Raw genomic sequence first — 26068 nt, 5'->3', positions numbered from 1 at the left:
GCGCGGCGTCCCTGCTCCTTCCAGCCTGGGCTCTGTCGCTGTCCTGCTGAGGCTACTTGCCCCCCAAGCTCCTCTCCTGTCCTGGCTCCCAGTCCCTACACCTCCCACTCCCACCCTAAGGGAGGAACCACACCAGTGACGAGACCAGTGCTTCCCCAGGTCTGAGGGGCGGCGGGAGCGCCCTTGGCTGCCACCGGAGGGCCACCCCTGGGGGTTAAGAAGTCCAACTTCACATGATGTTTACGTTTCACACATTTTCTGGCACAAATGTCTTCAGGTTTACATCTCCAAAATCCACACATCCTACATTGGTGTGGGCAGAGGGCACTGGGGCAGCATTGGCCTTGCCGACACCGGTCCATCCACGGACCTGGTTAAAGACTCGGAGCTACAAAGGAGCTAAAATATCACTTAACTGAGAAGTAGCAGAAAACGTGTTGCCAATGTAGTGTCTCCTGCAAGGGGCAGCTTGCTGCCTGCCTAAACCCAAACCCCCTTGCATGGGTAGAAACTGGACTTGCCCTAACCTTGCCCAAACTGCCACTCCAGGAAGGACGTGGTCCTGCAGGCTGGGGCAAAAAACCCAGTGACGGCAGCACGACCTTGGCCACAGACTCACCCATATGTTCACCTCCACTTCTGCTGGAGGCCACGTCTAAATGCAAGTTTACTCATTACTCAGGGAAATGCAAGATGAAATTGTCTCCCTGGCCGGACATTGTCCCGATACCTCCCTTATTCTTCTGGAAAAGTCACTTATCTGTTCCCCATGGGGCCTGGCCACCCTCCCTCCTATCCTGGCGCTCACCCACACCTGCCCTTGGCAGCAGTGGCCATGACTGACCAGTTGTCATTTCTTAGAAATGGGGCCCTGGGGCCTGGCTCACTTCACCCCAGACCCTTAAAACTAGGCCTGTTCTCAAGGAAGCGGCCTTAGTAGCTGTTCACGTGCAAACACTCACGTCCACTGGGGAGCTCGCAGACTGAGATTTTCGTGCCTGCCTATTCTGCCACCTCTCGCTGTGTTTTCCAAACCATAGTTCAAATCCTATCTGAAACCTGAAACCAGGCCGAGGACTGCACCAGCGGGTTTAAAAGAGGAAAGAGGACGAAGTGAACAAACTATAAGATTGCAAGGGTGAGAACTGTTGTGAGGTGCCTTCTGTTTTACACTTATGTGTGTAGGTGGCTGTGCATTGTCAACTGGGCCACGGTGCGTCAAAGTCAAGAAAGCCGAAGTAAGCCATGCCCGTATTTTGCACACACAGGCCAGTGCCTCTAGCGCCCAACCAAATCACACAGCCCCCAGGGCCCGCGGCACTCACGGTGTGAGCTGTGTCACCGCCCCCTCCCACCTCTGGCATGCCACACTGAAGGCCACCTCTCGCTGGTCCATCGCTCGACCTGCGCCTGCGCTGCTCTGTCCAGGTCTCCTACCAGGCCGCTCGCTCCCTTTGCTTTTGTTTGCCACCCTCCACACTCTTGAGCAGCGCAGAAAGTGCTTCCAGGTTCCGCTGTTTCCACCACCCTCCAAACTCTCCCAGCTGGCACCTGCCAGGTCCCCTTCGCACGCACGAGTCACCTCCTTTCACTCAGGGACAGCCACATGTCCAGCAGATGTCCCCAAATCACTTTGGTTACTGGAGCTGGGTTTGCAGGCACTTCCTCCTGGTCGACCGTCCCCCAGACAGAAATGGCAGGCCCCTCACCCTCTTTCTCACCGCCACGTGCACCCTTCCAACAGCAAGGGCTACAAAGTTCACCTCCAAATCCCTGTGTTGCCCCCGGCCCTTGCCAGAGGGCTGGCTATCATGGCCTCTTGTCCACATGGCAGCCGCAAAAACCTTCCTAACATTTAAATGTGGTCATTTCGCTCCCATGCTTGGAGCCTCACCCGCCCCAGAGGTCCAGGCCCTTTGCCCAAGGTGAGCCCCCGCCTATTTTCCCTTCCCTTCCAGAAGGACACTCCTCCCCAAGTCAGTGCACAGTCTTAAGCAGTGGTGCGCGCCAGGGAGCGTACGTAAGTGTGGGCGGAGGAAAGGACTGGGAATGGAAGACCAGAAATTGCAGGCTGGCGGAACGCGAGCCTGAGATCACAGGTTTCTGGCCGGGCCCCATCCGCAGAGCGCTGCGACGGGGGCGGGACTTCCGGCGCGGCGCGGAAGCAGTAGCGACTGGGGTTCAAGTTGGCGGCGCGCGGATGCTGGCGGCGCGGCACGTAGTGTGCGCCCTCTCCGGCGGCGTAGACAGCGCCGTGGCCGCGCTGTTGCTGAGGCGGAGAGGTGAGGCGGCGCCGTCTGGAGAGCCCCGCGCCACTCACTCTGCGTCTGGCTGTCGGGATGCGTGGCCCGGCCCCCGCTGCCCGGGAGCAGTGAGACAGCCATCCCGGCCGCCGACACAGCAGGCGGTGAAGCGCCGACCTTCCGGCCGCGGTCGCGGGTGACTGCCGGACCCCAGGCGCGGCGCCGCGGGGAGTGGCGGCGACGTTGCACGTGACTCAGGAGGCTGCGCGCAGCCGCCGCGTAGAAGTTCTTGTTCTGCCGACCGTGTGCGGCGGCATCGCGGTGGGTCGCCAGTTGACTAAGTGTCGTTTGTCTTCGCTGTTCAGTGGCTGGCCGGCTTTTCTTGGAACGCACTAGCGTTTCGTGCAGACATCTACAGGCGGCCAGGGTTAGGAGCAGAGGTCCCTTCCATCTAACTGCTCCGTCCGCGGGGCCCTTTCCCCCGGAGGTGGCGACCTCTGAGTGACAGTGGTGCAGCTTCTCCCACAAGCCTCCTTGGGCACTGGGCTCACGGAATGCAGAGTGAAGCAGGGTTCCCGACGACACCTGCCGCGTACGGTTACAGGAAACTGAAAGGGGGAAGTGACCTCGTACCTACAAAGGGTGTCCGCAGTGTCCAGCACGGATTAGGCACTCAGAGAACCTGAGTGGCTGGTAGTACACGTCACTAACAACTGAGTGAGAGATGTAATGATTTAAAAATGCTAAATAGAAGCATAGGCAAACAGCGTTTATAATCGCAAGGCGGGGAATGACAGCATCACAGAGGTGGTTGTGTTTGAGCTGAGTCTGGAAAGGAATAGGGTTCGCAGAGCAAAGCGTTTCCTGGGCCAAGGCTGACACAGGCGCAGGCAGGAGGGCATTGGTGGGCCTGGCCCGAGGCCAGTGGAGGAGCCCTGATTATGTAGGGTGTTGCATATGTTGTATTGCTTTCAGGGAGAGAAACACCGATGCCAGAGAATCATTAATTGATTGCCTCCCATATGCATACCGACCTGGGATCCTAGCGCCTGGACCCGGATGGGGGATAGAGGTTCAGATTGCAGCCTCTTGGTTACGGGGAGACGCTCCAACCAACTGAGCCACGCCCACCCAGACAAAGAGTAGATTTTAAAGCTGGTGCTGAGTTACTCATTCTACAAGCACTCTAGCTGGACACGGCGAGGCACTGGAGACACAGGGTCGTGTGAGGCCCCATCAGGTGCTCAGGAGGGAGAGGGAGGCCCTGATGACCTGCCGGGATGGGGTGCTCTTGCAGATGGGTCTTTTAGTTTGACAGAGCTTCGTGGTGGAGCCTGTGTTCCCTGGAGTTGTGTGCCAACCTTTTGGAGTGTGGTGCGTTTCGCTGATCCCACTGGGAAGAGAGGCTGCTCATGCAGGCGGGGCTCAGGAGGGCAGTGCAAGGCTAGAGGGGGTCTTGCCAGTGTCTGGTGGGTGGTTTGTCACAATGGAAAAGGGAGAAGTAGGTGATAAACTATAAATAGGTGGGACAGCCCTTAGAATGAAACAACCAAAAGTTTGTCTGATGTCTGAGGACTTGGCCACTTAAGTCTTGAATGGTAGTTGGAAATAACTTTAAACAAGTTAACTCTTCTGAAAACTGAGAGGTGGTTTCCATTGGCTTTGAAAAATTGTTGAATTTTTGCTCTCATTTAGCATGCATGTGCCCCCTCCACATGCCAGGCACTGCACCGACGCAGGGCGGGGTGAGGAGACGAAACGGTTCATCTTGCTCATGTCTTGGACACAGGCAAACACTTTGGGTGCGACAGTTGCTTTGAGAATGGGGACATACAAAGTGCTCCAGGCGGCAGGGGTGGCGGGGGTCGGGGGGCATCATCCAGCCCAACGGGGAGCGGCCAGGCGACTTGTCCCGGGGAGTGAGTCTGCCCTGAAGAGAAAAGCAGGAACTGCCAGGCCCAGCAGCGCTCGGCCGCGGGGCTCAGAAACCACCGCCCCGGCCCCCGGGACTCATGTCACGTGTTTGCTCTCGGTTGCCCTCCCTCTGTCCCCCAGGTTACCAGGTGACGGGGGTGTTCATGAAGAACTGGGATGCGCTGGAGGAGCAGGGCGTTTGCACAGCCGACAGAGACTGCGAGGACGCCTACCGGGTCTGCCAGGTCCTGGACATCCCCTTCCACCAGGTGTCCTTTGTGAAGGAGTACTGGAACGAAGTGTTCAGGTGCGCGAGGGCGCAGGTGTGATGGTCCGCGCGGTGCTCTTGGGCAGCAGCGCCACAGACCGTGCTGAAGACCTCAGCCACCGTGTGAGAGGCCGGACCTGGGTCCATGGTGCCCCAGCTCTGAGTCCCGTTATCGCCACCTGCCACCAGTCTCTAATTCCTCCTGGGCTGTGAGACGAGTCTCCTGCTGGGTCAGAACGGGGTAGTGGGGGGTGGAATCTGAGTCTCCCCTGGAAGGTGCCACCAGGGGCGTCTTCGTGCCCCTGCAGGGGTTCTGAGCACAAGAGTTAGTGACCCACTCCCTGTGCGCTCTGAAGACGAGGGAACACCCCCTTGCACACGTGCACACACTGAAAACCGAGTGCAGCCCCGACAGCGCTGAGCGCTGGCTCTGCACCCAGCTCAGTGCTGCACTGGGCACTCGGAGGTGTGTGAGCCCTCGTCCCGTCTCTAAAGGACTTCCGGTCCAGTGTGAGGAGGAGGCTGCCTTCACGCGAGGAAGTGGGGAATGGCATGTGGGAGGGCCAGAGAGTCCGCCACAAAGCTGCAGGTTCTGCGGGGAGAGGCTTCAGGGAAGGGGGGAAGCTGGCCCCACCCTTGGAATGGTGAGGGGCAGAGGAGACGTTGGAAACGGGCGGCATGAGCAGTGGTGGAGAGAAGTGCCTGCTCTTTATCGTGGGGATGTTAGAAAACCCGGCTCGTGTCCTTGTCACAGCAGAGGAAGGGTGCCGAGGGCGGCAGTGCGGTGAGCCTGGAGCCGGCCATGTTTCTGGCTGGCCGGAGAGGCTTCCAGGGGGCAGTGATGTGTGTGGTGCTGGGTTATGCTTCTGGGTCAGAAAGTCCCTGGGTTCAGGCCTGGTTCTGCCACCTCCTGTGTGACCCTGGGCAGTTTACATGACTTTTCTGAGCCTCAGTTTTCTCATTCTTTCGATGATGACAGTGCGGTTGTTATAAGACTTGAGATTATGAACACGGTGTCTGGTACGTTACTCATTGACATGTGCAGCTTTTATTATTTTCATTATTGAAAAGATGGACCTGGCAGCTGGGTGTCAGGTTAAGGAGAAGCAAGCCAGCAGAAAAGCTGAGGACACTTGGCTGCTGGGGCTGTGGGGTGACATGGGGGTGCGGGTGGGAGCCAAGGTGCGGACTGGCAGGGCGGGTCCCAGAGGACAGACCTGCCGGGCAGCACACATCAGTCTGGAGAATCAGCTGGGGGCTGTCACACCCGGATGCGGCCTGCCGTCCGCCCTGGGCCTGCCCTTTCACGGGGCTGCAGGCCAGGCCAATGGCGAGGGAGTCCCCCAGCCTTCCCTGGGAGGCGGGAAGGTGCGGCTCGCTCCCGAGTGGGGAAGAGCGGAGGAGCCAGTGATTGCGTCAAGACCAAGTCTGGGTGGGGGGGGTCCCCAGAGCACTGCCAGGTTTGGGGTGACAGCAGGCAGTTGGGGCAGGTTTAACCGTTGCCCTCCATTGCGTTTTGAAGGCGTGTGGGCAGATGAGCACTTTGAAGGCTGATTCCCCTCTGACTAAGGCTGGGCAGGTCGAATGACAAGTCCTCCGCAGGTCAGGAGCAGGCGTTGGCCTAGAGCCCAGGTGGCCACCACACCAGTGTCCTGGGTGCAGAGTTGTCACCGCCCCTGCACTGAGCCTCAGGAAGAAGGCGGAGAGCTGGGGAGAGCGTTGAGCTCCTCCCTGCGTGCTGCCTGGGAGCTCGCAGGCTTGGACCGCTGCCCTCTGTCCCCTCATCCTGCCGCCTGTGTTCGTGGTTGTCGCTGTGCTCGGAGTGCATGCTGCTCTGACGATGCTCTGTGGCATGGACCCCTCTGACTCCTGTCCTTGGAGGCCCCTGGGCTTCCACCAGTCAGCTGCCAAAGTTCTTCCCAGCTGCTGCTGCCGGCACCCATGCCGGCAAGACTCCTCTCCGGCACCGAGCAGCTGCCGGCCGACACATCTGCCCTCGTGTGGGTGTGGAAATGGGTCCCAGGGCGTGTTTTTCACAAACAGTGCAAGCGTTCAACCTCTTCCTCATCCGCCCGGTGCTTGTCTTGTGGACAGTGTGGGCATGTGGGCACTGAGAGTGCCAGACAGGGATTCTCTGGCCAGCAGCTTGCAGTGATGCCGGCCGGCTGTGCAACAATCAGAACGAGGGAACAGCGTGGCAACACCCCGTGGCGGTGGACACAGGAAGCAACACCAGTCACATGCACCCCTGGGCCGGGGCTGGGGTCAGTGGGAGACATGGGGCACGGCTGGCTAGAGCCACAGGCGCACGTGCCCTGGGACCCTGTCGGCCTTCACCTGTCCTGCTGTGCCGCCCTCACGGTCAGCACTGTCTGTCTGGCTGCTTGGTTGGTCTTTCACCCTCTTTGGTCAGTAGAGACCTTTAGTTTCCGTGAACAGTGTGGCCACCTGTGTTAGAAGCCCACCCAGCCTCCGACTCCGGGGGCAGCACCAGAGCCTCCCAAAGGGTGTACCCCACACCCAGGAATGCCTGGTCAGCCTGCCTTCTCCCACGTCCGGCCGTTCTCGGCGGGGGGGGGGGGGGGGGGGAGCCCCAGNGGGGCGGGTCCTGGGGGGGGGGGGGGGGGCAGAGACCTGCCCAGTCGGGGTGCCTCACTTGTTGGAAGCATCAGGCGGGTGCTGGTCCTCAGGAGCCGGGGAGGTCACATCAGGGGGGTGACCTGGGCTCCCTGCCTGGGACCAGCTGGCTGACTCGCCACCCCCGTGGGGGAGGCATCAGGAAGCACGTGGGCGGGCCTCACACCCCACACTCCCGTGAGTCTGCTGTGTCACAGCCACAGGCCGGAACGCCTTCCTTTATCCAGGCATGTTAGTTAGTGGTCCCAGGTGCAGGGGAAGTGCGCTGGCTGTAACCGCATGTTGGGTGCAGACACCGAAAACCGCTTGTGTGCGGAGGCGCTGCTGTCTGGCGGAGAAGCACGGTTTTGAGGAGGCGAGGAGAAGCGCTGGGCAGCTGCGGCTTGCCCCGTGTGGTGGTGGAGGGCGCCTCCGCACTTGGGCTGAACGGCGTCTCTCTGCTCTCACAGCGATTTCCTGAGTGAGTACGAGAAAGGGAGGACGCCCAACCCGGACATCGTCTGCAATAAGCACATCAAGTTCAAGTGCTTCTTCGATTATGCTCTGGGCAATCTTGGTAAGTAATTTAGACTTTCTGTTTTTTAAAAAAAGGCATGAGATTTGCAGGCACAGAATCCAAACCTTGTAAACAGTTTCGTCTTTCAGAAGGAAAAGAAGCAGGGAAAAAGTGACATTCTGTACTTCCCTATGAAAACTTCCCGGTGATGTGCAGATAGCAGGGTCACTGGGAGGAGGGGACCCTTCCCTTTGGGCCACCCAGCTAGAAGGGGACAGGCGCAGCCGAGTGGGAGAGCCTGTCTCCCAGAGTCCCGAGGAGGTGTGCCGGGTCGCTGGCCGGGGCTGAAGGGGCCGCCAGCCCGCCTGCTGGCTCAGTCTGGTGCAGAACAGCTCCCGTTGCAGAGGTGGCCGGAGTCCGCGGAAGCCATGGGGGTCCTGCCGAGACCTTTCCTCCCTTCCAAGAGGGGGTCTGTCTTTTCCCAGACCTGGCCGGAGTCCGCACCAGACTGCGACCCTGGGTCTCCGAGTGGGTGCTGTGCTCTGAAAGCCGACTGTGGGGCCAGGCCCTGCTGCCGCGGACAGCTGGGTGCCGGAAGTTTGTCCCTGCGTTTCTGCGTGTTCGCCCCCATCACCTGTTGGGGCCACCCCGTCCGTCCCTCATGCAGCCGTTCCGATGCTGACTTGCATGCGCAGACTGCCCTCTGGCGCGCTGCGGGGCACTCCCGGCTCTTTGTCCCATCTCCTGCCTCCGGGGTTGCCGTTAGAGCTTCCGGAGTCACAGCGCTGGCCTCTCAGTCTGCTCCATGCCACTGCAGCCACCCTGTCGCGCCTGGCCACATGCCAGGGACTCAGAGGTGCCACGGGACTGCCAGCACCTCTGTGGCCGAGTTAGACGGAGAAGGCTTGGAGGTTGGAGGTGCAGGTGACGTGTGGCCAGGCAGGTGGTGATGAAAGGTTGGTTCGTGGAGTCAGGGAGTGAAAACAGGGCCACGAAAAGAAAGAGTGAAGAGTCCTAACAAATCCAGGTGTGGGGCTAACTTCAGAAACATGAAACTGAGTAGAGGTGAGCGCGACCTTGGGTCAGCAGTATTCCCTAGTCCAAGATGGGGCCAGGGTTGGGGGCCCTGAGCCCGCCGAGCCAGCCGTGGGCCCAGTCTGTGCCAGTCATCCCAGCCCCTGCAGCCTGGCTTCACTCCGCTGTGGTCGGCCCTGGCAGGCCACGTCTGCTGGGCTCCATCAGTTCCAGCTGTCTGGGAAGAGGGCCTGGCTCGGGGTGTGGGACTGAGTTTGACTTGAGTGTGTCCCCACCCGTGTTGCCCAGCGAGCGGCGGGACCGCTGGGATCATCACAGTGAAGCAGAGTGTGTGTCACAGGGCTCCGCTCTGGTGTGTGACCCACCCGGGGGTGGGTGTCATGACCAGGAGGCACAGACAGCTGCGGGGGCGTGCTTGCCTCTGTGGCCCTGGCACAGAGTTCCGGGGGCCGTCTGTCTCGGGGCCTCTGGGAGGAGCCTCTGTGGTGCGCGCTTCCCCGCCCGCACTTCCTGCGCCAGTGACGCGGCACACACGGACACAAGAGCTGGACACCCGGTGTCCCGGGGCTGCGCAGGGCCGTACTCACAGCTGTAGCACCCGTGGCCGTCCCGTAGGGTGCCCTGCCCTGTTGGAGAGTCGGGCAGGACGGGACCTGGGCTCCCAAACATCCCTGCAGGCCGCCCTTCTGTGTCTGTCTCGCTCCGGGCGGGTTCGGTGAGCACCGGGCAGCCGGCACTCCCCCACGGTGAGGGGCGTGTGGGCGCCCGGGCAGGCTTGCCCTTCCTGCTAACGCGGGAAAGGACACAGAGCGTGCGGGCGGCCCTTCCCTGTGGTGAGGTGGCAGGTACCGCGAGAGGGCGGGCGGTCTGAGTGCGCGCTGCTCAGTGTTGCTCACCTGCCTTTGCCCGCCCTGCCCACGTTCGTAAAGAGGGTTTCCAAGCACAGCGCAGCAGCAGGAGGGCTCTGGGCCAAAGGAACGGACTTCAGGAGGACGTTTCTCCGTCTCTTTCTGTGCATCCAAAAGGGGGCCCAGCACTGTGTGTGCCCTCCCCGAGGCCGCACGCGCTTTCCGTGTCCTGTGCACGCCTGTGTGAGTGGCACCGTAGTTGACTCCCTGCGGGGTGGGTGGTGGCGGGTGTGCAGTTGTGCGTCCGAGTCCGAGCTCCTCCTCGTGTTGCTCCTTAGTTACGGCCGTCCTTTGCGTCACAGCTGCACGCCTGCACTTGCGGCCCCCGTGCTGTCCTGGTGTCAAACAGTGCGGCCGTTCACGGTTTCTTCTGGTAACATAGAAACGCCGGAGTGAGCTTCGTGCTCTTGAATCTGTGCGTGTGCTTCCGTTTCCTTAAGCCAGAATGAGCGAACAAAAACACAGTAACTTTCAAAAGGCCTTTGAAGATGCGATAAGACCCTGGAGCAGTGCTGTCACTTTAAGTGAGGGGTTGGAGGGTGTCTGTGCCGTGGGGTCCTGGGCGGGTCCCCGGCTTCTTGAAGCACCTGTGGCTGCTACGGCCGGGCCGTGAACACAGGCCGGAAACCTGACCCTGTGTCTCCAACCCCCAGGAGCAGACGCGGTTGCCACGGGCCACTACGCAAGGACCTCCCTGGAGGACGAAGAAGTCTTTCAGCAGAAGCACATCAAGAGGCCAGGAGGGCTTTTCAGAAACCGATTCGAGGTTAGAAACGGTGAGCAGAAGCGCCGGGTCGGAGCTCGCTGTCCACGAGCGCGCGGAGCGCTCGCAAGATCGACAGAGGGTCGTGGCGTGAGCACACCTGCTGGATTCTGCGGCTCCAGGCAGACCTGCTGGACAAAGTCCAGGTGCCGGGAGGGTCATTCCCCCAGGGGCCTGCAGTCGGGCCAGGGCGCGGAGACCCCGAATGGTAATTCAGGCCTCGTTACAGACACTGAGTTAGCGATCTGAAGGCCCCCCAGTCCCCAACGGGGGATTTCACAGCAGTGATCGGGGTGCCACAGGCCCTGCTGCAACCCAGCAAGGTGTCCAGGGCTTGAGACCGTGGGTCCTTGAGTGTGGCCTGACTGTCACAGCGCTGGTCTGGTGGCAGGCCTGCAGCCGTGTTTGCAAGTTAGTCTGTCGACGTTGAAGGGGCGGAGCGGCACTTTCTGAGAGAAACACACGCCAGGCAGTGAGTGGGGGGCTGCTGGCTCGTCTTCACACTCGTCTGTGTGTAGAAGAGTTCAGCGTCACATCACAATCAAGCCAAGGGCAGATGGGCTCGGAGCCGCATCTGTGCAAGGCATTTCCATGGCTGTGGGGGCTGGGGCGGGTCAGCGCTCCTCCATGTGCTTGCCTGGCCCCACCTCACTGCCCCCTGCCCGCCCTGGGCGTCGCTTGCACGTGCACTGCTTCCTTCCTCCCAGAGTGTCGGGAGGCGGGCCCCCACCCCACTTCGAAGATGGGAAAAGGAGGCTTGGACGCTGTCCCTCGGTGCAGTGCCCCTGAGGGCAGACCTGGCTCCCAGCCCAGTGCTGCGAGGCTCTGCCACCAGGCTCCTTCTGCTGACTGAGCCCACTGGGTCCTGTCCTCTCTGTCCCCAGTGGGTGTGCTGGCCGCAGCCATCGTGCAGTGGCACTATGTCACAGGAGCCCCGAGTGTGGCAGCGGTTACTGGGCTCCCTGTCCCCTTTGCCCACTCCCCCCCTTTCCATGGCAGACGGTGCTCCCCAGGGCCCAGGGCCTTCAGCTGCAGCCCGGCCTGGGGGATAACAGGTCCCCAGCTCCGCTCCAGGCGCTGCCTGTCCCTCCCCTGGGCCTCACCCACCCAGGGGACCCTCCACTTGAGGAAGTCACGGCTTTGAAGCAGAGCCCTGCCAGTCGGGAGCCCCCTCGGAGCAGCACTCACCCTGGAACTGGGGGCTTCAGGGCCGACGGTGTGTTTCCACATGGGGCAGGCACGCCCGCCCCCTCCTGCCTGGGAAATGCTTTGCCTCCCGGAGCCGGACAGGCGTGGGCACGGAGGCCTCCCTGCCCGTGTGACACGCGTTCGCCTGAGTTCTGTCTGCCGGGTGTAGCGACACCGCGTGGTCTTCGTTTCTAGGCGCGAGGAAGCTTTTATTTCCCTCTGACTTGATTGCCCTGCAGACCTGGACGAGGGCCCCCAGGCCGGGGCCCTCGGGAGAGTGCAGGGTGGCAGAGTGCCTGGCCCCTCGCTCAGCCGGCCTGCAGCCGGGTGTTGGGGTCCTGGCCTTGTGGGAACAGAACCCTCACCTGTGCAGGTGGCCGTGGCGCCACAGCAGTGAACGTGTAGGAACAGAGCCCCCGGCACAAGCAGCCTCACCAAGAGCTGCTTCCTTCCCGGGGGTTAGGGCTGCTGGCTCTTGGGCCCACGCAGCCGATTTCAGGCTTGTTTTACAGTGATTCAGAACTACAGGAAAATGCACGTCGGTCTCGGCGCCTGAGGCTCTCACACTCTTGGCCGGGTCTGCCTAACCTTGGGACCAGAGGTGTCAGGCACACATGGCCCGAGGACTGGCCAGCTGGCTCTGCCTCTCACCTGTGCCTGGCTTGGTGGTTTGCACCAGTGGTGGGCTGGAAGTTCCGGGGCGGACTCTAGTTTCCACCCAGCCACTCTCTGCCTGCCCCGTCGGGCCAGCCCCAATTTCCTCATCTGTGAACTGGGGGTGATTCTACCCGCACTGAGAGCGTGGCGCATATGTGTGGCGTGCTCTGGGCACAGCGTGTCTCACATGTTGTAGGTCCGAGAAGTGTTGGAGGAAGAGGTGACGCTGAGACCGTGCTGGTGGTTTGCACAGGCCCCTTGAGGGGCCTGACAGTGTCCGGCCTGGGGGTTCAGTCCCGTGCTGGGCGGGGCCAGCCTGGCCCAGAGCAGGGCAGGGCCTGTTCTCCGAGCTCTGCTCCAAAGAACTGGGAACAGCAGCGAAACCGGGGGGGGGGGGGGGGGGGGGGGGGGCGGGGGGGGGCGGAATCCGACAGGTGTTCACCTGGGGAGAAAGGGAGGGTGGCGCCGGGCCCCCGAGGGTCAGCCTTTCCCCAGAGCCACACCTGGAAGTACGTCCCTGCACATGGCGTGGCTCTGCACCCCAAGATTGTCGGGGAGCAGCAGGCCGCCCGGGTTTGTGAGCCGCCCCAGTCCATCTCAGACTGGTGTCAGCGGGGCGTCCGTCTGTGGAGACACCATCCCCGGAGTGTGAACCGGAGTAGACCTCCTCGTGATGGACGCCACCCCGCCCCGTCTTGTTCTGTACCAGCAGGTGCACGGGGGGTGAGACCCGCCCCTGCACCCGCCGCAGGGGCCCCTCTCGGGCCGCCGTCAGGGCTGGCGGGCTCTGTCTCTGCCATGGGGCAGGCTGCGGGGCGGGGGTGCGCCGTGGGAGCAAGGCACCCCCTTCGGCCCCCACAACGTCTCCTGTTCTTCACTCTTGGCAGCGGTGCAGCTCCTCCAGGCAGCCGACAGCCTTAAAGACCAGACCTTCTTTCTCAGCCAGGTTTCCCAGGAGGCCCTGAGGAGAACCCTCTTCCCTCTGGGGGGGCTAACGAAAGGTTTTGTAAAGAAAATAGCGGCTGAGAATGGACTTCACCACGTGCTTCAGAAGAAGGAGGTAGGACCTGGGGGCGAGCCGTGGCCGCAGCGCTGGGCACGGAGGGGCAGGCCCGTGCACGGTCAGCGGGCAGCCCTGCTGGGCCCCTTGGGGTGCTGTTGGTCCAGCCGCCTGAGGGAGCCGGGTGGTCAGGCCTGGGCCCCGAGACCCCGGGGAGGACCTGTTGCGCCTGCTTGACCCCGTTTCCGTCACTGGCCCCAGGGCGCCGGGAGGGCTTGTGGTTCGGGAGACACCCTGTGAGCCGGGGAAGGTCAGTGAGAGCAAACGGCAGGGAGCTCTGGTGTAGGTGGAGGGGCGGAGACACCGAGAAGGGCCTCTGAGGGAGTGCCCGGCGGCCCAGGCCGAGAGGGCGAGTGGGACTTGGTGTCCGGTGGGGGGTTGGGGGAGCCGTCTGTGCGCAGGGGCCCCGAGGCCAGGGAGCCCGGTGCTCCGTGGGAGTAAGGTGAAGCCGGTGCTGGAGGGGTGGGGTGGGCCAGGTCAGCTTGGCCGCCCCCTGTGTGGTCAGCCAGCTCCGTCTGCTTCGGAGGCAGAGGTGGCTTTAGTTAGAGTCGCCACTTCCGTCCGTCTTCCTGGGAAGGCACTGGCTGTGCCTTTGTCAGCGATCCTGGCTTCCTCTGCCCATCCCCCACCACCCGTTCTGTCCCTCTCTCCCCTGCTCTGTTTCTGAGTGTGACAGGTAGGAGCCGAGGGGGCCACCCTCCTGGGACCCTCGTTCTTGGTTCTAACCGACCAAAGGTTGAGGGAAGCCCTGTGCAGGGGGTCTCACTGAGGAGAGCTTGTCCCTGCTCGAACAGGTCACCACAGGGATAGTCCCCCTTCCTCAGACTCTCCCACGGGTGCTCCAGTGGCCGGCCTGGCCGTTCTGCTTCCCGTTGCTGCTCCGGTCCCTTTCCCCTGAGACTCATCGGCAGTGGCCCAAAGGCTTGAGCAACTTCATTTTTTTTCTGGGCAGCTGGCCTGTTGTCTGCGACACTGGGGTGGGCCCTGTTGGGTGTGGGCCCTGCCGGGTGTGGGCCCTGCCGGGGGTGGGCGTGGCCTGCCTGCTCAGCTGGCCAGGTGCAGGACTAGGGACCACAAACACGTCAGCACCCTGGGAGCCCCCAGTCTGTGTTGGGGCTGTGACCGTGTCTGGGTGCTGCAGGGGGCGCCAGCCCTGGGCCCTGGGTGAGGCTCGGAGCGGGAGGGGCTGTGGGGGCCCGAGTGGAGCCGGCGCAGGCTGTTGGAGGCGGACCCCAGCCCCTGCTCAGCTCACAGGTGCCCCTCTTTCTTCCAGAGCATGGGCGTCTGCTTTGTCGGCAAGAGAAACTTCGAAAACTTCATCCTCCAGGTGCGTGCCGAGGCGTGGTGGGGTGAGGTGGGACCTGGGCTGCGCCCCAGGCTGGGTTGGGCGACCGAGTGCTTCTCTTCCAGTACTTGCAGCCGCGGCCCGGAAAGTTCATTTCCATAGAAGACGGCAGAGTTCTGGGAGCGCACAGAGGTGAGATGCAGCCTCACCGCCTCGCATCGTAAACTCCGAGTCGGGGGTAGCAGGCGGCCTGAGGAGTTCAGGGCAGGATCCCGCCGCCCCGTCCACATTTGCCTGGGAGTCGGAGCGGGTGTCGGGACGAGACAAGGACAGGACGTGGATGGTGGGGGTGCGGTGGAAGCCTTCACTCGGGGCATGTGTTTTGAGAGGCGGCCTCCCGTCCAGCACCACCGCTGGCAGAAAAGGGCACCTCGACTCGGGAAGGCCCGCTCTGTGGGCCAGGGGTCAGGTCTGTGCCGCTGGGACTGTGCGCGCCGGGAGCGCTGGCTGCAGGTAAGGGGCTGGGAGCTCCCTCCTCGGCAGGTGGGGCCCGGCCACGCCGAGCCTGCGGCAGGGAGGCTGGGATGGAGCCCAGTCAGGCGCAGGGCTCACAGACCAACGGGAGGACAGCTCCTGGGGCTGAGCGGCTGGGCTGTGTCCCTGGGGCTGAGGCGCAAATGAGTCCCAACCCAAGGGGCACCTGGCCGGCTGGAAGGATCAGGGCTGTGTGCTGCTTGGACCTGGGTGGCCCTGCAGAGGAGTCGGCCTTTAGACCCCCACCTGGGTTCGGGCAGGCGGCGCGCCCGGAGAGCGGGACCTAGATGCCCTAGCCCCCGGAGCACAGGGCGTTTTCTGGACGGGAGGAGGTGGCCGTTTTGCTGGAGACAGGACTGCGGGTACACTGAAGGGGGCACCCATGATTCCTGCAGTGGCCTGTGCCTGGATGGGTCATTCCCGGGGAGGGGACGAAGTGGGTGGCCTCACCATCTAGTCTTGTGATGGTGGCGCACAGTGGCAGTCCTGGCCCCGCTGTGGTTAGTGCATGGGTGGAGACACTCCTGTGAGACCCACAGCCCCACCCAGGGCTCAGTGGGAAGGCTCTCTCGGCCTCTGATGGGGCACTCAGCCAGCCTTCTGAAGGCGGGGTGTCCGGTACGTGGCCCACGTGAGGGGGACAAGCCTGGGTTTAGGCCTGAGGCAGTGGCCCAGAGAGGCCCCCACCCCAGGGTGCAGGGTTGCAGACAGGTCTCGGCCCACCTCGCTGACGATGGTCTCTGTAGGCTGGTTCCTGTTCACTCTGGGCCAGAGAGCCAACATAGGCGGCCTTCGCAAGCCCTGGTACGTGGTGGAGAAGGACAGCGCCAAGGGTGATGTGTTTGTGGTGAGTGGGGTGGCCTTCTGGGTGGGTGGCGGGGCCTGAGACGTGCGGGGCTGGGGGTGGGGGTGGGCGTGTGCACAGGCAGTGCTATCTGTGCGCTCGGCCTCGCTGTGCCCTCCTGGGGCAGCTCGCAGCTCCCAGGGGTGGCATTGAAGGTCCCCACTGGGCTCTCACTGTTCAGGTCGCTCTGCTAACCGCCCGTAGCCCCTGGGAAGAGGTAGTGTCCTCTGCGTTTACAGAAGGGGCCGAGACTCAGGAGAGTCAGGGTGCGCAGGCCCCGTGGGGAGGGGGTGGCCCCTGCCTGGGCGTGCTCATGACTCCCAGCTGTCACTGCGGAACGAGGACAGCAGGACAGCGCCAGGATGCCAGCCCCACCGGGCTGGAGCTCCTGCAGCCCGGATTCCTCCTCCGAGCCCCAGAGCTGGGCATCCCACAGGGGGTACTTGACCCGCCCGCACCCCAGGATATTTGCAGTGCTTGGGGACATTTTTTTGGAAGATTTTATTTATTTTTAGACACGGCGGGGGGGAGAAGGGAACATCAGTGTACAAGAGACACATCTGTCAGTGGCATCTCACACGCCCCCTACTGGGGACCTGGCCCGCAACCCAGGCCTGTGCCCTGACCGGGAATCGAACTGGCGACCCTTTGGTTCACAGGCCTGCCAGCGCTCAATCCTCTGAGCCCCACCAGCCAGGGCCGGGGACATTGTCAGGACATGGGAGGGTGGGGTGAGAGCCCCCCGCCCCTTCCCACCCGACTGGGGCCACACCCCCAGATGTCCGAGGTGTTGAGATTCAGGCACCCTGGACGCCTGCCCGGGCTCTGGAGCTGCTGTTGCCTCCCGCACCGTCACAGGCCTGGAGCACCTTCTCTGGCGCGGGCAGGCGGCAGCCCCCGCTGGCTACTCCAGCACGTCTCCTCCGAGAGGAGCTGGGGGCGTGATACCCCGACAGGCACGAATCACACTGGAGTCAGGGTGGCGTTCAGGGCGGTCCTTTGCTTTGTGAAGAGATGGGGTCACTGACGGACGCTTGTCCCTGTGCGAGTCCCCCGCTGCTGAGAGCCTTTGGTCCTGCCCCTGGCGGGGGGCTCACTAGGTCCCCAGGGGCGGGCGTGCTGGAGGGTCGGCTGCTAGGCTGGGTGGGCATCCCACAGAGGCCTGTACCCCAGGCAGGCTGTGGGGAGCTGGGGGAGACTGGGACTGGGAGGAGGGGTGCTGGGTGGGGAGGTCATGGGGTCGGAGCCTGGCAGCTTGCCAAGTGACTGTGACCTGTGCCCCAGTTTCCTCTTCTGCAAAACCGGGGTCACGGCTGAGGGCCCTGCAGACGCCCACGGCAGACACGCCAGCTGTCAACACAGGTCTGCTGTTAGGGTCGTTGTTAATGAGGGACAGCGAGGTGGCTGTGGGGGGCCCGCCCTGCTCAGCACTCCCGGGCGTCACCACCTCCGCGCCCCACTCTGCAGGCCCCCCAGACGGACCACCCGGCCCTGTACAGGGACCTGCTGCGGACCGGCCGAGTGCACTGGATCGCCGAAGAGCCACCCGCAGCCCTGGTCCGGGACAAGATGATGGAGTGCCACTTCCGCTTCCGCCACCAGATGGCGCTAGGTGACTAGGCGGGAGGGGTCTGCCCAGGGAAGCCAGATTCAGGCCCACCTGGGCCGTGAGACCTGGGGCAGCGGGCTCCCGTGGTGTGGGTCATGTGATGTCCCCGCTTCCCCTCTGCCTACATGGGGGACAGGCTTGGGAGGCCCACAGGCCCGGCCCAGCTTTCTTCTTCCGGGATGCGGGGGGGTCCTGGGAGATCAACGTGGGGCTGCAGGTCCAAGTAGCTCAGGCCTGTGGCCCGTGACCTGGGGCTGACCACACAGGCCAGGTCGGTTTCCCTCCAAGGGCCCCTCTCCTCCCCCAGTGCCCTGTGTGCTGACCCTCAATCAAGACGGCACCGTGTGGGTGACGGCCGTGAAGGCTGTGCGGGCCCTCACCCTGGGGCAGGTGAGTGGGGGGCGCCCGAGTGGAAGGCCACACCCAGCCTGGCCTTGGTGTGGGGACAGGGTCTAGCCCGAGCTCTGTGGCCTGGGGAGGTGCCCGAGCCAGCAAGTGGGCTGGTGGCCAGTGGGCTTACTGCAGGAAAGGCGACACTTCACTTTCCCAGGGCACCTGGTCCCCAGCCAGAGGCAGGGGGCTTGCGGGTGCTCAGGTCCCACCTGCCCAGGAGCAGGGACAGGGCTGGGAGAGGCAGCGGCCCCCTCCTCCCTTCTCCTGGTTGCTCTGTGGGCACCTGGTGACGCGGTCCCTCTCCTTTGCAGTTCGCCGTGTTCTACAGCGGGGGCGAGTGCCTGGGCAGCGGGAAGATCCTGCGCCTGGGGCCATCTGCCTACACACTGCAGAGGGGCAGGAGCCAGCCCCGAGCGGCCACCGAGGGCCCCGAGCCCCAGAGTGGATGTGAAGGAGCAGAGCCTGGGGCGGGCAGCTAGGGGCTCAGCCCTACAGTGACCAGGGGGCCTGGCTGGGTCTGCCACCCCGGGAAGAACCAGGAAAACTCGCTGCCATGGATTTTGCCCCAGCTGCCCCTTCCACAGGGCTCCTCTTTCCCGCCCCAGGGAAGGATCCCACCACAGAGCACCTGGAGGGCTGGACAGCGTTGAATAAAATTTCTGCCCGGCATGTGGAATCTGCCAGCAGCTTCTTCCAGCACCGGGCAGGCAGGGGGCGGGTGGGGAGGCCAGGGCCACACACACCTGGGACTGGTCCTAGGTTGGCTGGAAGACCACCCTTAAGCCTGGCACCATGCCCCCTTCTCCTGGGGCAAGGGGTTTGCAGGTGTTGGGCCCCACAGCCCTACAGCTGGCTCAGTGTGGCCCTGTGTAGTGACAGGCCATGGTGTGGGGGAAGCTTTGAGAGCAGGCGCTGAGTGGAACCAGCGGCTGGGTGCCGGCCCAACCCCCATTCCCTGGGCCCAAGCCACCTCTGCTGGGCAGGGAGGACACGCCTCTGTAGGGACCAAGGACCCCCGGCCCGTCCCATCCCCCAGAGCCCCACATGGGCTGGGCTCCTGACAGGGCAGGGCAGTCAGGAAGCCTCGGCCGTCCTGGGCGGGGACAGTGCCCAGAGGAGCCTCTCTCCTGTCCCTCCCCGAGTTCCGACTGGAGGGCTGGGTGCCATCTGCAGAGCTGAAGCCCATGCCCCCGGGTGCCCCAGCCCCTCCACTCAAGGCCTCACCCAGCAGGGTCTCCTGGGCATAGAGAGTGGGGCCACCACGAGGCTCCCAAGCCAGTTGCGGCCCTCCCGGTGGCCCAGGGGCGGCAGAGGGCAGGGCTCAGGCTGCCACAGTTCCACAGCTGCTCCCTGTTCACTGGGCTGGGGTGCCCTGCTCTGTGCCAGTGGGGGGCAGGCACAGTTTGGCATCTGCCTTCCACAGTGTGCTGGGCAGTGGGGACTGGGCAGCCAGCAGTGGCCCCGGTCCCTGAGGACCGTCCACCAGCGTGCAGGCCAGGACTGAAACGCTGCCTTTGTTCGCCAGCCCAGGGCGCAGGGAGCAGCCTTGGGCTCGGGTTTCCCGACTCGCTGCCCTGGGGATGGAGGTCTGCATGGCCGCCCCTGTCCGGGAGCCGCCAGGGTGCCCACCCTGCTCTGTGCGTGGCCAACCTTCAGAGTAGCAGGCGGGGGGGGGGGGGGGAGGGCGGTGCTGCCGAGAGTGGGGGTGGCGCCCTTCCAGCCTAGGAGGGCTCTGGCCCCCCACCTGCCAGGTCAGCCAGTGGAGCACGCTGGAAAGAGGGGGCACAGGCCTGCCAGTGCCCCCAGGCCCTCCGGATCTCCACCGTGGGTGGTGCTGGGCATTCTCACAGCTGGCAGTGCCGCCTGCCCTCCGATGGGCACCGTGGCCTCACTGCCCCACAGACGGCCGGCTGGGCGCTGCTCAGAGAGCAATAGCAGCTGCTGTCCGCCAGGGGGCGCCTTCGGGCCAAACGCATTGCTGGGGCCTGCAGCCTCCCGGGTGAGGCCCGCAGGTGGTCCTCGGGACACCCTGGGCAGACTGGAGGGGCTGGGGCCGAAACCGGGGCACGGGATCCCCGGCTCGGGGCTGATGCAAAGAAAGGGTTGCCCGTACCCCCCACCCCCATTTCTGGAGTCTTCTAGTGAGAGACCCTAGAACTGCACCTGCAAGGCGCCTTCCCTGGGCCCCCACCAGCGCCAAACCCTGGCCTGTCTTCCGCCGGCATCCATGTCCCGGGGAGCGAGCCGAGGCCTCTCAGTGCCCCGGGTCTGCGGAGAGGGGAGTGGCCTCACAGCTGCGACCCCTGAGGCAGCCGGCGCCCCTGCAGCCGGGCCGGGAGGCTGGGCCGTTTCTGGGGTTGCCGGTTCTCGGCATTGTGCCGGTGTGCGGGCCGAGCTACGGAGCTGGTTTGGTCTGGGCCTGCGAGGCCGCAGCGGAGTGTCTGAGGGGGGGCACACAGTGTCCACACACAGACTCCCAGCCCCGCTGACGCTCCCCCTCTGCCAGGGGCCCCTCGGGTCCGTCCTCATCTTCCCAGTGAGCAGGGCTTCAGGGTTGAGAGCAACCCCTCTGCCCAGCAAACGTCAGTGGGTGGGTGGGGAAGCACCAAACTTAAGTGACCTGTGGGGGGAGGTATTGGGGGGCTTCCCTTTTCTTCTTCCCGCATTCTGTGGCTATGTGGCCAGCATCCGGGGTGGCCTCCAAGGGAGGCCTGGGAAAGGGGGGCCCTGTAGGCTGTACAGTGGGGGGACTCAGTTTGCTTCCCTTTGTTCTAATTTCCCCCAAGCGTGGCCCGTTGGGTGGAAGTGGGTGACAGCGCACGTGGCTAGCACCCTGGAGCAGCCCCGCCTCTGGACCGAAGAGCCAAGACAGGGGACCCCCGGAGTGCACGTGAGGCAAGTCGGGGTGGGGGGAGGACGGCTGCAGGAGTGGACCCCATTGTTTCTGTGTATGTGGGCTTACCCCCAAATCGGGGCCTACGAAGCAGACCCAGAGCAGCTTATCAGAGGCTTCAAGAACAGAACTAGGACCCGAAACCACTCCGCCCCAGACTCAGTGAGCCCCAGGCCTGCCAGCGGACCTCACCCCGGGAGCTCAGCTGGACGCTGAGCCAACGCTGAAGCCTCGGCTCAGGGAAGGCGAGGCCAAGCCTGTGGTCCAAACCTGACCAGCGGTTTGCTTCTGAAACGGACAGAGATGGCACCTGCCAGAGGGTTCCAATGACCGAGTCTCACAGCGCTCAGGATGCCGGCCGAGGGCTCGGAGTCGAGCGAGGTAAGAGGAGCCAGGAAAAAGCCAAGCAAGATGACGCGACTTCCGCCCCAGGAAGCCCCAGGTGTTCAGATGGTCAGGCTTGAAAGCGGCTGTGGGAGCTGGGGCCCACGCAGGTGAAGACTCTATAACCGCACGGAGAACCGGAGTCCTCAGCAGGGGAATGACAATTACAAAAAGCGCCCAGTGGAGGTTTCAGGACTCACGCTGGTGATATCTGAAGTCAGATATTCCGGGTGGGCTCAACAGAGTAGGGGGCGGAGGGACGCATCAGTGAACATGCAGACTGGTTACTAGAAATGAGAACATCTGAAAAAGAGCCCTCGCTGGCGTGGCTCAGTGGATTGAGCACCGGTTGCGAACCGAAAGGTCGCTGGTTTGATTCCCAGTCAGGGCACATGTCTGGGTTGCAGGCCAGGTCCCCAGTAGGGGGCGCATGAGAGGCAACCACACGTTGATGTTTCTCTCCATTTCTCCCTTCCCCTCTCTCTGAAAATAAATTTTTTAATTATTTTAAAAAGACTGAGAAACAGAAAAACATGAAAAGAGCCTCAGGGTCGGGGAGGCAGCATCAAAGGTGTAACAACTGTGTCCCTGGCCTCCAGGACAGGAAAGAGACGGCGGTGCAGGGGAAAAACACCGAAATAAAAACACTGGCCAAGAATCTCCAGCTGGGTGCAGGATGTAAATTTAAAGCTCTCAGGAACCCCCCAGAGGAGAATAGAGAGTTCCCACCCTCGCCGTCAGCGTCCGGTCCGTCCCGGCAGCCCTAGGAGGGAGGGGGTGGGGAGACCAGCCCCGCAGAGGCACAAATCCAAAAATCTTAATTTATTGTAGACATTTTCTCATTTGTGATGTAATTCCAGTGTTCTGAACATTAATAAATATACATTTTCTTTAAAAAAAAACAAAACAAAAAACCTCCAGTGTCTGATCTCTTAGAGTCTTGTCACAAAAATAGGTTTACGTCTTTCCTGTCTTCATAAAACTGACCACTGTTTTTTTGGTAGCAAGTCTATCCAATTAAAAACTACACTTCAAGAGGCACAACCCATGGAAATGGAGAGTTCCAAGACTCAAAAATACGAAAACCTGCTTGTACTTGGAAGACGCCGTCCCACGGGTGGCGGACGATGAGGCCTCACCTTTCCGCACCTTCAGGAGGCCGCGCACCTGACAAGGCACATTCATAATTTATCAGGCAGGAGACCTGGGGTGTCGTTTCATCGCTGCACTCGGCGGCCCCCGACCAGGCTCAGGCACGTGTCTCCACTCCCACGGTGGGGACCCTGCTCACATTTTCATCAGAACGACACGGGGCGGGAGGTGGAAATCTCTGCATCTCACTGGGTTTTCACCCGAACAGAGTGAGGCTCCTACTTGGAAGCAGCTGCGCTGAGCATTTACTTGGGCCCCTGATTTGAACCACAAAGAAAACACTGAAATAAAACGTATCTGAATAACTCCGGGCCTCGTTCCACAGCCCCTCGGGCCGTGCTGGGCCGACTGCCCACAATGGGACAGTCACAGCTGGTCCTTGGTGTGAGTTTCCAAAAACAGCTCAGTAACCACTGAAAGGGTGGCGGTGGCTTTGTCCCTTTGCACAATTGGCCATTTGAAGCAAAATGAAGTAATTGGTCAGACTGGGGAGGGGGCGCAGCCCAGGCTGCCTGGAGATCCTTGGAGGCTCAAAGAGCCGGGAGTTGGCAGGAAGGAATGTGACACCCTGGAAGACCTCATACCTCCTTGTGAATCAGGGACATGTGTGAACGGTTGAAAACGCCTCAGAGACCGGGAGCAGAGAGACAATGGAGTCCCCACCTGCAGAACCTGGTCCTTGGGAAGGGGGCCCCCGGAGGCCCCGCAGGGCCTAGACCCAGCTCGTCACAAATGAGCAAGGGGCGCAGCCAGGGAAGGACCGGCGGGACAGTCCCCGCCGTGTGACGCCTGCATTCTACGCCAACCTCGGCAGGGTCCCTCGAGTCCTGCGCAGGCCAGAGCGCCCCATCTCAGATCCACAGAGGCCGAAGCTGGTGGGAGTGGAGAGCCAACCTCCCAGCCACAGACACGCAGTGAACTTGGGCTGCGCAGGGGACGCCCGAGGCTCCTTGCTCAGCAGGGGAAGCGGCCGAGGGACCTCTGCTACGGCTCCGGTCCAGTTTCTTTCCCAGCACCCCCGCCCTGGACTTGCTGGAACGCCAAGTGCATCGGCACACGGCAGGTTCAAGGACAACGGTGCCCTCTTCCCTGTGCAGAAAACACCGCGAGACCACTGCACGGGTGCCAGCAGTCAGTACAGACACGAAATGCAGACGGTCTCTGCCTCCTCACAGTCCCATCAGACACAGGAAAGCACCTCCTACGCCTGCCCCGTGGGGGACGTGGCGTGCCTTCCTAAGGGGCTGCTCAGTGCAGCCCGTTGGCTGGGGGCCCCGACCGTAGGGAGATGCCCACACGGGGGCCGGGCTCTGCTCCTCGGTCTGTGTCTGGTGTCCCCAGGCCCCGGCAAGCCCGGCCAGCTTGGCCCCACTAGCTCTGGTGCTGAGCCCTCCCCTGGTGAGGCCAGCGCCCGGTTTCGGCTCCATCTGCAGTCTGAGGAAATAGCTGTGCCGGGTCGGGAGTCTGCGCCTCCTCATGCCTGTGGCCTTTGGCACTTTGAGTCACAGCGTTGATGGCCCCGAGCCTCTGGAGCAGCCCAGGGGTCAGGCCTGGACTTCGGGTCACGCCAGGCATGGGGCTGCCACTTCAGAGACCCCCAGGACCTGCTTCGCTGTCAGAGTGGTGGCCCCTCAGGCTCCACAGTCCAAGGGCACCACGACGCAGCCCAGAAGCCTGGGCAGAGCTGAGGGCTGGTCTCACGGTTTCCTGATGGTTCAAATTGAAGTTTCGTTACTGCCTCTGTGCGTGGGAAGAAGCCACCAGGCAGGTGGAGGGTCAGCAAGGTGGCCTCTGCCCCCAGGAAGCCCAGGGCCGGGCCAGGTACCAAGTCACGTAGGGGCAGCACCTCCGACTCCAGGGACCAGGGCTCCCCGGGGGCTCCCGGGAATGCAAGCCCATGTGTAGAAAGCTACCCAGAAGGGGGCAGGAGACGGGTGGCCGGGCCTGCACCCTGACCGCTGGGCCCGTCTGAGCGCCCGGCACCGCAGCACGTGTGGCAAGGTTGGGACCCAAACTCACACTTCACTCATTAGGAAGGCGCCCACTCTGCCCCTCCCTTAGGGTCCATAGAAGGGTGGGGCCGAGGGGCAGGTCAGCAAGCCTGTCTGTGGCCTGGCATCCCCTGACCCTCAGTCCCCCCAACTACAGAATGGGGCACAACGCTTCTGCTCTGTTTCTCCACTGGAGCCTTTTGCTGGGGCCCCTCCCACCGAGGTACCCCACCCCGCGGCAGCCCCCAGGCCCCTGTGCCCCCTCTGCCTGGGCGCCCTAAGTCTCTGCCGCGGTGCTCAGGCTGCTGACCACTGACCCTGGGGTGAGAATGGAAGGCCAACCGGCCGCCCTCCGGCGACTACTCACTCTGAGTCAGAGCCGTGGGCCTGGGCGCTCCCGGCACGCACGTTCATGGCCACCCCGTTGAGGTGCTCACGCCCTGGCTCCCGCCACGGGTTCTTCACAGTGATGGCACCGTCGGGGCCGTGGACCCCGTCGCTGGAGCCCAGGGAGGACGACCGTGAGGACGCCGGGCTCTGCTCACACTCGGCCAGCTTCTCCCGGAGCCGCGACCTCAGGGTCTTCTCCATCAGCGGTGGCGGGTAAGTGACTTTGTTTTTCAAGATGCCTGGGAGGCGGGCATTGCGAGGGTGACGGTCAGGCTGACCCACTGGCTGCCGTGGACTTGGCATGGGGGGGAGACGATTCCTGCAGGTCCCCGAAGCCCTGTGCCCACCTGGGCCTGCCTGTGAGTCTCCGCTCCAGGTGGTGAGGCCAGGAGGCCACTTCCGCCTGCCAGGGCCCCACCCCACCCTACCCCACCCTACCCTACCCCACCCACATCTGGCAGGCCCCGCCCTGCCCCATCTGGCCCCACCCCACCCAGCAAGCCCCGCCCCATCCCCCTGGCCTCGCCTCCACCCCCCTCTCTCTCAGGACCAGGGGCTTTTGGGACAGCAGGCCCTGGCCACCCAGAGGCACCTTTCCTCTGCTCCGGGGGCTGCGTGGGGGGTGCGCCCGCAGGCCTGGGTGGGCTGCCCCTCTCCCCTTCAGGGGGGCGCTCGAGGCAGTGGTTGCCCTGCTGGTTCAGGTGAAGCTCCACGCTGACCTTGGTCTCCACCCTCAAGGGTGGCTTCTCGCCGGCCTCCTCACTGTCACTGCCCTGCAGGCTCCCGTCCGGCCAGTCGGGAGGGACGTGACTGGGCACAGTGTCCGCTGCAGCACGAAGGCCACCATCAGCAAGCAGAGAGCCCCCCACCCCCCACCGAGAAGTTCCCAACTGTCCCTCCACCGGGGAGCATGCACCCTGAGCGGCCCGGACCCTCCAGGGGTACACCCAGACTCAGACAGTGAAGGCACGACTGTGGGGTGCAGCTGCAATCTCCCCCTGCAGCCAACCCCTGGCACCTCTGCGGCCCCCGGGGCACACCTTGGTGGGTCCTGGCAGTAAGCGCCCCCAGAGAGCCCCCAAGGCTGCCCTGCCTGCACTTGGTGGTGGGGGAGGGCCCCGTCCACTGTCCCTGTCCCGTCCCCGGGGCACCTGCTCCCTCACCTTTGGGGGTGCTGTGGACAGGGCCCTGGGCCGGGTCCCATTTGTCCTCGGCCCCCACGCCGTCGTCCTCACTGTCCGACGAGTGGGAAGAGGCATACGAGCTGCTCTGCTCATCCAAGGACAGCTCGCTGTCGGAGTCCGAGTCATGGCCTGTAAGGGCAGGGTACGGGGCTCAGGCCGGATGGGGGCGCTTCCTGCCTGAGGCGGGCCAGGGCCACCTGGGTCTGGGGCACCGAGCGGAGGTCAGGCCCCTTCAGCTGC

At 63.3% G+C, this 26068-nt stretch overlaps 2 protein-coding genes across 8 annotated transcripts in view; one reads left to right on the top strand and one right to left on the bottom strand.

Moving 5' to 3' along the window:
* Nucleotides 1-2163: 2163 nt before the first annotated feature.
* Nucleotides 2164-18525, top strand: TRMU (tRNA mitochondrial 2-thiouridylase). Of its 5 annotated transcripts, none has more exons than XM_037049344.1 (11): nucleotides 2164-2282; nucleotides 4299-4464; nucleotides 7512-7618; nucleotides 10155-10277; nucleotides 12997-13169; nucleotides 14443-14496; nucleotides 14580-14646; nucleotides 15735-15835; nucleotides 17300-17444; nucleotides 17749-17831; nucleotides 18146-18524. In XM_037049344.1, the coding sequence occupies exons 1-11, from the start codon at nucleotides 2201-2203 to the stop codon at nucleotides 18311-18313; spliced, it is 1269 nt and encodes a 422-aa protein (XP_036905239.1). In that variant the 5' UTR covers nucleotides 2164-2200; the 3' UTR covers nucleotides 18314-18524. The 5 variants fall into 5 exon arrangements, with proteins under 5 accessions (XP_036905239.1, XP_036905274.1, XP_036905266.1 ...); XM_037049371.1 differs by lacking the exon at nucleotides 2164-2282 and adding an exon at nucleotides 2450-2564; XM_037049352.1 differs by lacking the exon at nucleotides 2164-2282 and adding an exon at nucleotides 2821-2945 and having other exon boundaries at nucleotides 18146-18523.
* Nucleotides 18526-21918: 3393 nt separating this feature from the next.
* Nucleotides 21919-26068, bottom strand: part of CELSR1 (cadherin EGF LAG seven-pass G-type receptor 1) — a 103579-nt gene continuing 99429 nt past the window's right edge. For 2 of the 3 annotated variants that reach the window (XM_037049322.1, XM_037049336.1), the window contains exons 32-35: nucleotides 25808-25957; nucleotides 25237-25470; nucleotides 24622-24883; nucleotides 21919-24003 (exon numbers count right to left, since the gene is read on the bottom strand). In XM_037049322.1, coding sequence (XP_036905217.1) covers nucleotides 23979-24003; nucleotides 24622-24883; nucleotides 25237-25470; nucleotides 25808-25957 — 671 coding nt within the window. In that variant the 3' untranslated portion in view covers nucleotides 21919-23978. The remainder of the gene's footprint in view (nucleotides 24004-24621; nucleotides 24884-25236; nucleotides 25471-25807; nucleotides 25958-26068) is intronic. The other variant, XM_037049327.1, reaches the window with a different exon arrangement.

This window comes from Sturnira hondurensis, unplaced genomic scaffold (assembly GCF_014824575.4).
Source record: "Sturnira hondurensis isolate 20B ecotype Veracruz unplaced genomic scaffold, ASM1482457v3 Scaffold0000780, whole genome shotgun sequence".
Lineage (NCBI taxonomy): Eukaryota > Metazoa > Chordata > Mammalia > Chiroptera > Phyllostomidae > Sturnira > Sturnira hondurensis.
This window is presented reverse-complemented; position numbering and strand designations above follow the sequence as displayed.

What these genes read in the sequence shown, in the direction of transcription:
- TRMU (XM_037049344.1), top strand. Translation starts at nt 2,201, where the DNA reads ATGCTGGCGGCGCGGCACGTAGTGTGCGCCCTCTCCGGCGGCGTAGAC. An exon ending in CCGATTCGAGGTTAGAAACG is followed by an intron (nt 10,278 to 12,996) that starts GTGAGCAGAAGC and finishes CACTCTTGGCAG; the next exon opens with CGGTGCAGCTCCTCCAGGCA. An exon ending in CCGCCACCAGATGGCGCTAG is followed by an intron (nt 17,445 to 17,748) that starts GTGACTAGGCGG and finishes CTCCTCCCCCAG; the next exon opens with TGCCCTGTGTGCTGACCCTC.